General features: G+C 39.2%; 1 protein-coding gene across 8 annotated transcripts in view; it reads left to right on the top strand.

Moving 5' to 3' along the window:
* Positions 1-15,125, top strand: part of LOC127844954 (uncharacterized) — a 345,343-nt gene that overhangs the window by 324,643 nt on the left and 5,575 nt on the right. The window contains exons 1-6 of one of the 8 annotated variants that reach the window (XM_052375530.1): positions 1,467-1,580; positions 1,704-1,784; positions 7,335-7,460; positions 8,621-8,738; positions 9,407-9,497; positions 10,766-10,879. In XM_052375530.1, the coding sequence (XP_052231490.1) occupies positions 7,350-7,460; positions 8,621-8,738; positions 9,407-9,497; positions 10,766-10,879 (434 nt within the window). In that variant the 5' untranslated portion in view covers positions 1,467-1,580; positions 1,704-1,784; positions 7,335-7,349. Of the gene's footprint in view, positions 1-1,339; positions 1,581-1,703; positions 1,785-7,334; positions 7,461-7,491; positions 7,538-7,568; positions 7,615-7,730; positions 7,769-7,799; positions 7,846-7,876; positions 7,923-8,620; positions 8,739-9,406; positions 9,498-10,765; positions 10,880-15,125 lie in introns of those variants that run through there. The other 7 variants (XM_052375531.1, XM_052375529.1, XM_052375541.1 and 4 more) reach the window with 7 other exon arrangements.

The raw sequence follows: 15,125 nt of genomic DNA, 5'->3' as shown, positions 1-15,125 counted from the left end.
CGTAAATTCGATAAAATGTTTTCTAAATGTTCCGTAAAATCCTTTTGATTCGGAGGCCGGTAGCAAGAACAAATCAGAATAGGTTTAGTTTTTACAAGATGTATCTCAGCCCAAACCGCCTCAATAGTGTCACTGTGTAAATCAGTTCTTTCCGAAAATGCAATACTTTCATTTATAAATAAGCACACTCCTCCGCCATTACGATTTCTGTCTCTCCGGATGACATTAAAACCTGGTATACAAATTTCATTGCTTGTGATGGTATCGTCCAACCAAGTCTCAGTAATTGCAATCACATGTACTTTACATAAACTGGCAAATAGTATAATTTCTGACATTTTTGATAAAAGAGATCTACAATTAAAATGGACAAAATGTAACCCTTTTTGTTTAAAAACATCAAAAGAATTAAAATCACTTGTTAATTTCGTTGAGTTAAAATCACTGGAAGAGTTTGATGACGATGAATGATGATTAAAACTATCACAGTCTTGTAGATCACAGGTTCCTGGATGTTCCTCCGTTGATTCCCTGAGTGATGTTTCTCCAGGAAGAAGATTAAAAGTACACTTGTTACAAGTAAAATTAAAAGATATGTTTTCACTGGATGCTTTGATAAAGACTGCGTCTGTGATGAAGCCTGTGCATCTTATATGTGTTTTTGCTTTACACTGAGTGCAACTAACTGCTTTGCTCGAAGCAATTACACCGCCTGAGCAAACAGTACAAGGGAACTTTGGTTGTCTTTTTCTTTGAGAGGATGCTGTTCCTGTTGAGGGTCCGGGATTGGTCTCTATATCGCCACATTGTAACAGACACAATATAAATAGACTTTTGGGATTAGGTCTAAATTGTGTAGTCAAAGTTACGAAACGAACTTCTGGATCGTAGTGTTTACGATCAACGATGATTGTTTGACGTTTCGTGATTAGAATTGAGTTACTTCTTCAATGAATAAATGTGAAAACTGTTGACAATTTACTCATCTACTATTATTTAAATATTAGTCATTTTAATAAAGTGATAGTTCTTTTAATTGGAAATTATATTTGTAATACATTTTAATGGTGAAGTGTGTTTTAGATTAAATTTTAATTCGGTATTAATATTATTTTTTAATGTTCGAATGTGTGACGTACTTCGAGATTTGTGACAATTTGTGACAGGGGGAGGTTAGGGGGGTAAAAAACAGCGTGGCATACTTAATGGAAGGCCCCGAAGGATCTTATAAACTCACTGCTTATTTCGTCAGTAAAGACCGATGTGTGCACAGCGAGCGCATGTAAATTGGGTCGCTGAAATACTAGACCGTTTTGTCTTGCACCTTTATGAACATTGCAGGTTCTACGAATTAAATATTTTACAGATTAGTCAGCAATCACAATCATAATTGGCGGCTCTTTTGAAGTTGCCTAGTGGCTTGACATCTTGTTAATCAACTTAAAGCCAATAATCACGCTTATGTAAGGATCATGGCTTCTTTGAAGAAAGTTATTCAGAATACATGGCCAACAAAGAGATTTATAAAGGGGGTCGGGAAAGAAAACTTCGGTTTTATTGGAACACCAGCATCAAAACAGGTTCTTAATCTTATGTTTTTTATTGCTTGTTTTTTTTAAATACAATTTATTAATTGACTTAGGTATGGATACTTCTTAACCTAGTTGCAATAATACAACTCTGAGCTATTAACACTCTTTCAGGCCGTGTCGCTGGGAGTTGGCAAATTTAAAAGGCTTTTTCATGTAAACTCGCCACTTGGAATCCAGGCGGCACTTTAATCGGTAATATGAAGCACATAAATTGTTGTCTGGCGTAAATAAACACAAACTGTGTTCTATATGTGTATTTTGCGCAAATTAAAACAACTTACATGATATGGTGTGCTTCCAGAATAATTGTACTAGTCCCAGTTTCGATCAATTTACATCAACTGTTCCAGAAAATGTGATGTATACGTTTTTGCAAAAGAAAGCACCAAGATACAATGTAACTGCAGGGTTTCTCTAGCCATTTTCATAAAAGGAGTCCGGTCAAATTGGGATTTTTTTAATCAACTATATGACAAATTTGGGAAATTTTCGACAAAGTGGACCAAATTGTGATTTTTTATCATAACTATTGACATATCAGGCCATTTCCTGGCCATTTGGGGAAAAATGCAGTTGGTGCTAAAAGACCACTTGTTTGGAAAACAATAATTTAATATATAACTCTTTAGTAATTCAGATTTATAAGAAGAAAAAAATCATATAAATTATATTGATATACTTTGTTAGATGTTAATGAAATAAAATTGAGATATAATAATCATTAGAAACTTCTTTCTAAAAAAAATAAGTACTGTATTTCCAATTTAAAGGGACTGTTAACCACGAATGACCAAAAAAGAAAAGTTCTAAAATACTGTATTTTTTTTACAATAATTAGTTTATATTGATTAAAATATCACGACTGGTACATATTACATTACTTAAAAAAGGTTCATATTTCAGTATATTTGGTAATAAAATTTCGCGCTGTAAAATCACGAAAATAGGTGACATAACAATATACACACTATAAATAACGCAAGTAGATTGATCATTTTATATATAAAATATATACAATTCTCTACGCATGCGCAATTTGCATTCCTGGGTTTACCACGTGACGATGAATCATGTATTTTTGTATTTATTTATTTTTACTGGGTATGCATACCCAGTAAAAATAAGCAAATACAAAAATAAAGTAAAAATAAAAAAAGTAATTTTATATACCAGTCGTGATATTTTAATCAATATAAACCAGTCTTGGACGTAACCCACTCTACCGCCGACCGAGTCGATTGATTTTTGCGTCGGTCAAGTGAAAATTCCAAGCCGGTAGCCCGATCGGTCGATTGCTTTTTTTTCGTGTCTGAACTAAGGTATGTCCTAAATAGCTTCCTATAGTAATAGCTTCCTCTGCATTCCAGAAATTTTCGCTCGGTACCAATTGTGCCTGTGGATATTTTATTTATTGATTTTTGATTGGCTGGTGGATGTCTGGGACATGAAAGGTAACTGACGAAACCTCCTCGCTACTTTCCAAAAATCTTACAATGTCCGTCATCTTCAAATATTTTTAAGCAATCGATTTGCAAAGTAAAGCACTGCACTAGCTGCTTAGCATATTGTAAAGCAATATGCTAACAAAACTATCTATTTTTCACGTATTTGCTAGGTAAAATGATTTTCATTGTCTGAAATTAAACAATATGCAACTTTTAGTTCATGTGCAACACACGTACATCTTTCGGATATTCTTTTTCGGATACAGTATTTTTCGTTGATTTTAATTATTTAATTTTCTTTAGAATGACAAATACACATGCGGTGATACAAATGGTCTGGTTTATAATATTTTTCATTGTATCCTCGAGTCACCTGTTTAGATTGATGTGTATTAAATAATTGACAAGATCAGATTAAAGACTAAATATTTACCAGTAATAGCAACTAGAAAGACTGAAAAAAAGTACAATAAGTTAGAGCTGGGGGAGCTCTAATTTTCCGGATTTCAAATTTGGTATTCATGTTTATGAGCATAATTGCATCATTAATTTTGCAATACCGGTAAGTGGATATTACAAAAAATAAAAATATGACAAAACTAACTTTTAAAATCAACATGTTGTTGGTTTTAAAAGAGTTAGTTTTGCAAAAATATTGAATGGGACACATCTGCTATAGACGCTTATTCAGAACTTAATCGGAAATCTCCCTTGGGCACTCATTGAGTAGATGCTTATTGAACAGCGTAGTAAGTTGATCTCAATAGACTCTATAACTAGTATTATTACTGGATGGAGTGGTTTAGGTCCAAGACTGACATAGTTACAAATGTTACAGAATTATAACTTTAATTTGGGCTAGTTAAAATTGATTCAGGCTAGTGAAATTTCCAAGCTGGCAGCCCTATCGGGCTAGTGCCTCAAAAAAAGGAATGCAGAGACTGATAAAAACAATTGTAAAAAAATACGGTATTTTAGAACTTTTCTTTTTTTTGTCATTCATGGTTTACAGTCCTTTTAAAAAAATGCAAATATATTTATTTATAGTGTTTTATACAGGAAGGAAAAAGGGCGTGGTGCAAAATTTCAAAAAAGGGCACTTTAGCACGCGACATCCATAAAAAGGGCACAAATATATCTGTATAGTGACTTAATACACTGCAACGCCGATATATCGCGGTTGGTGGGGTCCAAAGATCGCGAGCGCGATATATCCGGCGCGCGATTTAACTCAAGAAATGTCTAACTCAATTGTATTGCGGTTAACTTGTCAAATTTCCCCAATGTTTTCATTTTATATACAGCGCTGCTACATATTTGTTTTGTAATAATTGCAAACCATTTATACAATAAACGTTTTCATTACTACATAAGTATCTGTGTATTTATCATAAAAACCAAAATGTAAATTATGTTTTTTATTTTCATGTACAATCCCTCGCGAATCAGCTAAAATGAAAACTTCTTGCCGTAAAAAACGTACAAAATACATTGTGCATAGATTCGAATTTACCTTAGCGTAACGGTAACGATACCGTGTGTTTGAATTATATTTTATTAATAGGAAATGTTATGCCACATAATTCGCGAGATACCGCGGTACTATTGTTGAAATTTACAACGAAACTTTTAACGGAAATTAAATTATCGCAATGTTGTTCCGGCTACGAAATTTTTTTTTTACAAATAAATACACCCACGCCAATTTTCACGCGCTTTTTATCAGGACAAAGAAATTCATGACCAGTACCGAAATTTAAAGATCTATATACCAGTAAACTGCCATTATTACCTTTGCAATGACACTAATTGGATATTTCCTAAGTGTTAAAAACAACCCCAGCCTTGTGTAAACAACATTGTCACTAATCGACTGTTTTTCACGCTTCACTGCGTGCCATAGTAAGCCGCGAAATATGGGGTGTTGATACTAGCTAGAACCGGTTTTTTGCTTAAGTTAGCGAATTCTCAGATTTAAACATGTCATTTAGTGATCATGCTCGTCGGATTTTTGGGAGCCATAGCCAAAGCGCGATATATTGGACAGCGTGATATAACGGTCCGCGATATATCGGCGTTGCAGTGTAACAAGCTTTGTTACACACAAACATTGTATGTATAGTTTTGAGATTTATTGTTGAATAATTAAACCAACAAAATCCAGAATGTATATTTTATTATGTGTTTTTTATATTTTCATGAGGTAACAAAAAACAAGATTAAACACCATAGGATATATATCTTATACAAACTATAGCTTTTCAAAGAAGTCTTAGAATACTGTTAAATGAGTTACCCTCTTAAACAATTATTTATATTTAAAACGTTACACACATTGCACAAACAAGTCCTTTATATGCATCTTAACTGGAGATTCACAAACACTAACACTTTGTTGAATAGTCAGAAAGTTCTGCTTAATGACATTGTTTTCATGACCACGTGTTGTATTGTGTACATTTTATTTCGCAAAAAGTGTAACTAGGAACGGCGCCGTACTGTCTTTTGTTCATTGTCAATTAATTCAATACACGTTAATTGGTATCGGATATAAACTTGTTTTGCTTACAAAGCAATTTGCCTCAATTTCTAATTTATGTTTCGTCGAAAGTGGAATGCCAAAATCGGAAAGCGTATGTTGCGACATTCTAAACACGAATGATAAGTGGTACAAGTTAAATATTTTTGTAAAATTCATATCTGTGTTTGCCAATTAACATATTTTGACAAGTTACAAACGGGTCATAATGTTCTTAATTGAACCAATGCTGCAGGCCTACTACTACTGTAACAACAATTAACAACTTTTGGCCAAACAGGGTCCAAGACGGGGTATCAACTTCTTTGCCGGCATTCACATGTTAGTGTAATCAAAACATCGTGACAATAAACAAGCACGTGCTCCAATTAAGCGCGGTCTGCTTAACCGTGAACAGCAAACGTGTTAAGATTGTCGTCTGCTATAATTCATTAACACACATCTACTGTGAGCCTGCGCCAATTGTATTGGATAGGAGGCGGAGCGTTATTTTAATCGACAGCTTTAATATGAGCCTGCACCAATTGTATTGGATAGGAGGCGGAGCGTTATTTTAATTGACAGCTTTAATATGTCACGGGTTGCTATTTTCGGCCTATGGCCAATTTTCAGGAAGTACAGTGGACGTCATGGGGTTTTGTAATCGACGTATGGAAACAATTATCGGGCGTAATAAACGGCCGTACGCCGCTTAGTGCAAGACCTGTAAATTAATGTTTATTAACTTAAAAATGTTTTGCATTAAATTGAAATCAAATAAATATTTTACAGATACAACTGGTGTTTTTTTTTTTAATTTAATTACGCGTAAAAATAAATGATTTGATATAACTGAATTATGCATGAAATGCACAATTTCCACGTGAATAACATCGAGGTTTTCATCAAGTCTCCTAAGTATTTGTGCACGATTGTATCCAGACCGATTAGTGTTACAAAGCCACTGAAATTATCGATTGATATTGACACATGGTTATTCACGCATGACGTATTAACAACCGCGCGAATCCTCGCTGATAATAGTCGCTTTAGAAGCTTGGTTAAGAGGCAATTAAGGTGTTATCAATAAGGTCGCGCACAGCGGAAAACAGGGCGGCGGCCTTTGAAAAGGGCAGCGTGGCGCTGATTTGCTTTGAAAGGGGCAGCGAGGCGCTTCAAAAAAGCGGCGTGGCGCTGCGCCACGCTAAAACGGCCTGGATAAAACACAAATTTATAGTTTGAAATATGTTAAGTAATTTGTAGTTTTTTTAACCCAAAGAAAAACTGCACCAAATTATTGTGAGTTGTGTGTTTACACCATGTACGTGTACCAATAAACAAACAGCAAGGATACCACTGTAATAAGAAATGGTTCAAATACATGTTTTTGTAACCCACAAAAAAACTGCAATAATTGATTGCTTGCAGTGTGTTAATGCAATGTAAATTGTATTAGACCATCAGACACTTTAGTGAAAACAATAAGTGCAGTGTAACCTAGTGCAGCGTAACCTTTTACTTGCCTTTGCTATAATTGTCAATTCAAAACTTCTTGTCTTGGTTTGAAAGCCAATTTTTATCAAGTTTTTGTTTTAATAATTTCTCATTATTGTGTGAGGTCACTGCCCAATATTCGTAACTCTGACCTGCAATTTAGCAGAATAATGCCCTTTTTGTACTAAGAATTTGGTTCAGGTAAACATGCAACTTCAAAAAGTCATCAAAACATTGTCTAGACGATGAGAACTGAACCACCAAGATAGTCTACCTATGTTTTAGGCTAAAAAGAACAACATGCAGGGAGAAATCAAAATCAAGAGCGATGTCGATGCAGGTGGACACTTCCTAAGAAGACAAACCAGTCTAACTCAGTCAGTCAGGGATGTGATGGGCACCTTTAGACAGGTGATTAATACTCCTTTTAATACATACAAACCAGTCTAACTCAGTCAGTCAGGGATGTGATGGGCACCTTTAGACAGGTGATTAATACTCCTTTTAATACATACAAACCAGTCTAACTCAGTCAGTCAGGGATGTGATGGGCACCTTTAGACAGGTGATTAATACTCCTTTTAATACATACAAACCAGTCTAACTCAGTCAGTCAGGGATGTGATGGACACCTTTAGACAGGTGATTAATACTCCTTTTAATACATACAAACCAGTCTAACTCAGTCAGTCAGAGATGTGATGGGCACCTTTAGACAGGTGATTAATACTCCTTTTAATACATACAAACCAGTCTAACTCAGTCAGTCAGGGATGTGATGGGCACCTTTAGACAGGTGATTAATACTCCTTTTAATACATACAAACCAGTCTAACTCAGTCAGTCAGGGATGTGATGGGCACCTTTAGACAGGTGATTAATACTCCTTTAACCCTTTGCATGCTTGGAAATGTGTCGTCTGCTAAAATGTCGTCTGCTGAATTTCTAAAATAAGCATTTTCTTTGAATTTTTTTCTTCAAAGAATACTATCAGAATAGCAAACAGTTATGATCCTGATGAGACGCCACGCTTTGTGGCGTCTCATCTGGATCCAAACTGTTTGCAAAGGCCTTCAGAATTCGGGTCAGGTTTGTTTTCCCACTTTTTGGGAATATAGCCCATGGCTTTGGAATTGGGAATTTTATCGGCATTTTCATGAAATTGGGAAAATAAATTCATTAGCCTTTTTTCCACATGAAAAGTCCACAGATCAGGGAAATACTAAATTTGATATAACTCTTTATAATCATTCAAATTAAAGGAACAAAATCATATAATACTTTGTTAGATGTAATTGAATGAAAATTGAGATAAACTATGCTTTAGACATTTCTTTCAAAAAAAAAAATATTTTTTTGTGTGTGGAAATTGGGAATTTTTTGCCACATTATGGGAAAAAAGTATACTTTTTGGGTTTGGGAACATAGCCGAATTTCGACTATAAAATCGGGCAAAAAAAAACACCTGTTAGTGCTTAGTTTGTTTATCCAAATGATCTTTTTGTGGACAGAATGTAAAAGTATAAATAATATTTCAAATCAAATATCAATCAGATATATTATTATTTTAGAAATTGAAAAAGTCCACACGACAAAGAAAGCGCCTTCAACAAAGTGTGAGTTCACCAGTCACGCCTAGCAGTAAGAAAGCAACAAGAAGAAGTACCGGTACTCCAACACGTAGGGGAGGTAATCCTTATAATGCCTTATAGACTTGTGACTAAATTGTCTCCCATGATAATAACTGGTAGTTTTTAGGCAAGAGGTCAATACTTATTTATCGCTTTCACTAGCTTTTTAAAGTTGTAAGTCCTGACTTCCATGGAAATAAAAATAAGTCCAAGTCATAAAATATTGGAGTCTCACTTTTATTTCAGTATTTTATTTTAAAACTATGAGTTGCGTGCTGTTTTTTTTAAATTATTATAATTGAAACGATACAACAAAATGGAAGGTTTACATTTTATTTCTGTATTAGTAATATATCACAAATACAAAAAATCACATCATAATATACATTAAACATACATGTAATGTGTTAGCTCACATAAATTATGTGCAGTCACCCATTCTAGATCTGATCTGAAGCTGATTTTTAGCTGCTTGTTGTTCAAATAAATAATTGTAAAATTTTGTGTAACAAGTCATTGCCAGGAGCTGGGACGGCATTGCACGAGTTATACTTCATTCAGTTATATTTTTAGTTGTTAAAAGTTTTGTCCTCTTCCAAATTCCAGCAAAAAATATCTAACTATAAATGTGAACCCTTTTTAATATAACAGTGTTTTACTATGTATATAAGGGCTATATCTTCATGTAAATGATGACAAATCAAAAGATGAAACTTAAATTTTCAGGTTACAGAGAAGTACCTATGTACTCATCGTTCAGCATTGAAACTGTCAACCCTTCACCAGCCGGTTTCAGACAGGGACGCAGAAATAAATGGTGAACATGTATAATCATAAAGGATTTATTTTAATATATGAGCCTCGTTCTGTGAAAATGGTGTTTAATGCATGTACATAAAGTGTCATCCTAGATTAGCCTGTGCAGTCAACACAGGCTTATCAGGGAGGACACTTTCCGCTTTTATGATAGATTTCATTTAAAGAAAGTCACTTCTTAGTAAAAATCCAGTCTATGGGGAAAGTTGCGTCCCTGATTAGCCTGTGCGGACTGAACAGCCTAGTATAGGACGACACTTTACGCATATGCATTAAACACCATTTTCACAGAGCGAGGCACCTATCTGTTTGAAGAAGAGCTATAGAAACACCTAAGTGGGATTGCAGTTGTATATATTTGTTCAGAGCTTTATTGTTCATACTAGGGAGGTAATTGCAAGCATCTTGGGCACATGGGATTAAACACAATTAGACCAAGTGTAATGCGAAGAAAACAGGTTCAAGGTCAATGGTCAAATTTTGGAAATCAAGTCTTATCCTTTTGTCAGGATTGTAACTGTATTCAGGATGGATTATTTTTCTAATAATTTAGGTGATCAGCATGATAAGTTCAAGGTCGAGATCAAAATTTGGTTATCATGATGTTAATGGTTTTTTACCGAATAGCTCAAGGTGTACATGTACTACTCACCCAAATATTGGCATCGTTGTCCATGTTGTGTTCTGGTTAAGGTTACATTGGTACTGGAAAACTGCAACAGTTCTTTTTCTTTTTCACTGTTTCTACTACAGGTAATCAAATGAAACTTGACACTTGTGTTAGGGGTAATTTGTGAGGTCAGTGACCAAGTTCCTTAACTCTGGCTTGCAATATCTGCAAAATAATTCAGTAAACGTGCAACATCTAAATATGACTGTTTCTATTTCGGATTTTCACTTGAAACCTCACATACCCGTAGCATTCATTGTTTTATGAAGTCACATGCAAAGGTCAAGGTCAAATATCAAAACAAAACCTTTGGTTTAAACTAGACTTTCACTTAATTTGGCAGAGTTTTTGAGCATTCTGAGTGGAACACGCATGAACCAGATATCTAGGTCAAAGGTCAAGAATCTAATTCATGGTCAAATATAAGACATCTATTGACACTTTTAAATTTCTCAGAGGACCAGATACAATGTTTTTCAGCATAATATATGAATTAATAAATTTCTGCAATAAAAAATAAACGCTGTAAAAAAACAACAACATTTTATTGTATACATGATTTAACTGTAGAGTTCACATGTTCATGATATTCTGTTCAGGTTTGACATTGAAACTCCGACCCGTCTCCGCAAGGAAGTGGAAGATTTGACAGCCAACATGCAGGCCCTGATCAACCTGACACCCAACACACTCAAGTCAAGAGCCTCAAGGAGGTAGGACTATATATATGAGTCTTGCTCTGTGAAAAGGGGGTTAAATACATATGCGTAAAGTGTCGTCCCAGATTAGCCTGTTCAGTCCCCACAGGCTAATCAGGGATCACTTTACGCTTTTAATGCCCCCGGTAGGGTGGTATATAGCAGTTGAACTGTCAGTCTGTCTGTCTGACCGTCCGTCCGAAAACTTTAACATTGGCCATAACTTTTGCAATATTGAAGATAGCAACTTGATATTTAGCATGCATGTGTATCTCATGGAGCTGCACATTTTGAGTGGTGAAAGGCCAAGGTCATCCTTCAAGGTCAAAGGTAAAAAATACAATCCAAGGGAAGTAATAAGCTTTAAAAGGGAGATAATTTTTAAACCTGCCAAATGATATATTGAAATTTTATTTCAAAGTGGCGCAATAGGGGGCATTGTGTTTCTAACAAACACATCTCTTGTTATGGTAGTTTTCGTTTTAAGAAGGTCACTTCTTAGCTAAAATCCAGTTTAAGCGGAAAGTTAAATCCTTCATGAGCCTGTGTGGACTGCACAGGCTTATCTGGGACAACACTTTAAGCAAATGCATTGAACTCCCTTTTCTAAGAGCACGACTCTTATATAGGCACTGGTCAACCTGACACCCAACTAGAGCTCTCTGGTCAACCTGACACCCAACTAAGGCTCTCTGGTCAGCCTGACACCCAACTAGAGCTCTCTGGTCAACCTGACACCCAACTAGAGCTCTCTGGTCAACCTGACACCCAACTAGAGCTCTCTGGTCAACCTGACACCCAACTAAGGCTCTCTGGTCAGCCTGACACCCAACTAGAGCTCTCTGGTCAACCTGACACCCAACTAGAGCTCTCTGGTCAACCTGACACCCAACTAGAGCTCTCTGGTCAACCTGACACCCAACTAAGGCTCTCTGGTCAGCCTGACACCCAACTAGAGCTCTCTGGTCAACCTGACACCCAACTAAGGCTCTCTGGTCAGCCTGACACCCAACTAGAGCTCTCTGGTCAACCTGACACCCAACTAGAGCTCTCTGGTCAACCTGACACCCAACTAGAGCTCTCTGGTCAACCTGACACCCAACTAGAGCTCTCTGGTCAACCTGACACCCAACTAGAGCTCTCTGGTCAACCTGACACCCAACTAAGGCTCTCTGGTCAGCCTGACACCCAACTAGAGCTCTCTGGTCAACCTGACACCCAACTAGAGCTCTCTGGTCAACCTGACACCCAACTAGAGCTCTCTGGTCAACCTGACACCCAACTAGAGCTCTCTGGTCAACCTGACACCCAACTAGAACTCTCTGGTCAACCTGACACCCAACTAAGGCTCTCTGGTCAGCCTGACACCCAACTAGAGCTCTCTGGTCAACCTGACACCCAACTAGAGCTCTCTGGTCAACCTGACACCCAACTAGAGCTCTCTGGTCAACCTGACACCCAACTAGAGCTCTCTGGTCAGCCTGACACCCAACTAGAGCTCTCTGGTCAACCTGACACCCAACTAGAGCTCTCTGGTCAACCTGACACCCAACTAGAGCTCTCTGGTCAACCTGACACCCAACTAGAGCTCTCTGGTCACCTGACACCCAACTAGAGCTCTCTGGTCAACCTGACACCCAACTAGAGCTCTCTGGTCAACCTTACACCCAACTAGAGCTCTCTGGTCAACCTGACACCCAACTAGAGCTCTCTGGTCAACCTGACACCCAACTAGAGCTCTCTGGTCAACCTGACACCCAACTAGAGCTCTCTGGTCAACCTGACACCAACTAGAGCTCTCTGTCAACCTGACACCCAACTAAGGCTCTCTGGTCAGCCTGACACCCAACTAGAGCTCTCTGGTCAACCTGACACCCAACTAGAGCTCTCTGGTCAACCTGACACCCAACTAGAGCTCTCTGGTCAACCTGACACCCAACTAAGGCTCTCTGGTCAGCCTGACACCCAACTAGAGCTCTCTGGTCAACCTGACACCCAACTAGAGCTCTCTGGTCAACCTGACACCCAACTAGAGCTCTCTGGTCAACCTGACACCCAACTAGAGCTCTCTGGTCAACCTGACAACCCAACTAGAGCTCTCTGGTCAACCTGACACCCAACTAAGGCTCTCTGGTCAGCCTGACAACCCAACTAGAGCTCTCTGGTCAACCTGACACCCAACTAAGGCTCTCTGGTCAGCCTGACACCCAACTAGAGCTCTCTGGTCAACCTGACACCCAACTAAGGCTCTCTGGTCAGCCTGACACCCAACTAGAGCTCTCTGGTCAACCTGACACCCAACTAGAGCTCTCTGGTCAACCTGACACCCCAACTAGAGCTCTCTGGTCAACCTGACACCCAACTAGAGCTCTCTGGTCAACCTGACACCCAACTAGAGCTCTCTGGTCAACCTGACACCCAACTAGAGCTCTCTGGTCAACTTGACACCCAACTAGAGCTCTCTGGTCAACCTGACACCCAACTAGAGCTCTCTGGTCAACTTGACACCCAACTAGAGCTCTCTGGTCAACCTGACACCCAACTAGAGTTCTCTGGTCAACCTGACACCCAACTAGAGCTCTCTGGTCAACCTGACACCCAACTAGAACTCTCTGGTCAACCTGACACCCAACTAGAGCTCTCTGGTCAACCTGACACCCAACTAAGGCTCTCTGGTCAACCTGACACCCAACTAGAGCTCTCTGGTCAACCTGACACCCAACTAGAGCTCTCTGGTCAACCTGACACCCAACTAAGGCTCTCTGGTCAACCTGACACCCAACTAGAGCTCTCTGGTCAACCTGACACCCAACTAGAGCTCTCTGGTCAACCTGACACCCAACTAGAGCTCTCTGGTCAACCTGACACCCAACTAGAGCTCTCTGGTCAACCTGACACCCAACTAAGGCTCTCTGGTCAGCCTGACACCCAACTAGAGCTCTCTGGTCAACCTGACACCCAACTAGAGCTCTCTGGTCAACCTGACACCCAACTAGAGCTCTCTGGTCAACCTGACACCCAACTAGAGCTCTCTGGTCAACCTGACACCCAACTAGAGCTCTCTGGTCAACCTGACACCCAACTAAGGCTCTCTGGTCAGCCTGACACCCAACTAGAGCTCTCTGGTCAACCTGACACCCAACTAGAGCTCTCTGGTCAACCTGACACCCAACTAGAGCTCTCTGGTCAACCTGACACCCAACTAGAGCTCTCTGGTCAACCTGACACCCAACTAGAGCTCTCTGGTCAACCTGACACCCAACTAAGGCTCTCTGGTCAGCCTGACACCCAACTAGAGCTCTCTGGTCAACCTGACACCCAACTAGAGCTCTCTGGTCAGCCTGACACCCAACTAGAGCTCTCTGGTCAACCTGACACCCAACTAGAGCTCTCTGGTCAACCTGACACCCAACTAGAGCTCTCTGGTCAACCTGACACCCAACTAGAGCTCTCTGGTCAACCTGACACCCAACTAAGGCTCTCTGGTCAGCCTGACACCCAACTAGAGCTCTCTGGTCAACCTGACACCCAACTAAGGCTCTCTGGTCAGCCTGACACCCAACTAGAGCTCTCTGGTCAACCTGACACCCAACTAGAGCTCTCTGGTCAACCTGACACCCAACTAAGGCTCTCTGGTCAGCCTGACACCCAACTAAGGCTCTCTGGTCAACCTGACACCCAACTAGAGCTCTCTGGTCAACCTGACACCCAACTAAGGCTCTCTGGTCAGCCTGACACCCAACTAGAGCTCTCTGGTCAACCTGACACCCAACTAGAGCTCTCTGGTCAACCTGACACCCAACTAAGGCTCTCTGGTCAGCCTGACACCCAACTAGAGCTCTCTGGTCAACCTGACACCCAACTAGAGCTCTCTGGTCAACTTGACACCCAACTAAGGCTCTCTGGTCAGCCTGACACCCAACTAGAGCTCTCTGGTCAACTTGACACCCAACTAGAGCTCTCTGGTCAACCTGACACCCAACTAGAGTTCTCTGGTCAACCTGTCACCAAACTAGAGCTCTCTGGTCAACCTGACACCCAACTAGAGCTCTCTGGTCAACCTGACACCCAACTAGAGCTCTAGATAAGATGCGTATCTGCGTATTTACGCATTGTAAAAAATTAAAAAACGCTTTAAAATCGGCCCATGTACGTAACATTACGCAATGCAAATCTCAGTACGTATTTATAATCGATTAAAGTGCGTAACTGGCCAAGATTGAATGGGATGATAATGGGTTGCTACAAAGATCAATCAAAA

The sequence above is a fragment of the Dreissena polymorpha genome, chromosome 9, assembly GCF_020536995.1.
Source record: "Dreissena polymorpha isolate Duluth1 chromosome 9, UMN_Dpol_1.0, whole genome shotgun sequence".
In the NCBI taxonomy this organism is placed as follows: Eukaryota; Metazoa; Mollusca; class Bivalvia; order Myida; family Dreissenidae; genus Dreissena; species Dreissena polymorpha.
Note: the sequence above shows the minus strand (reverse complement) of the source record. Positions and strands in the feature narration are given on the sequence as shown.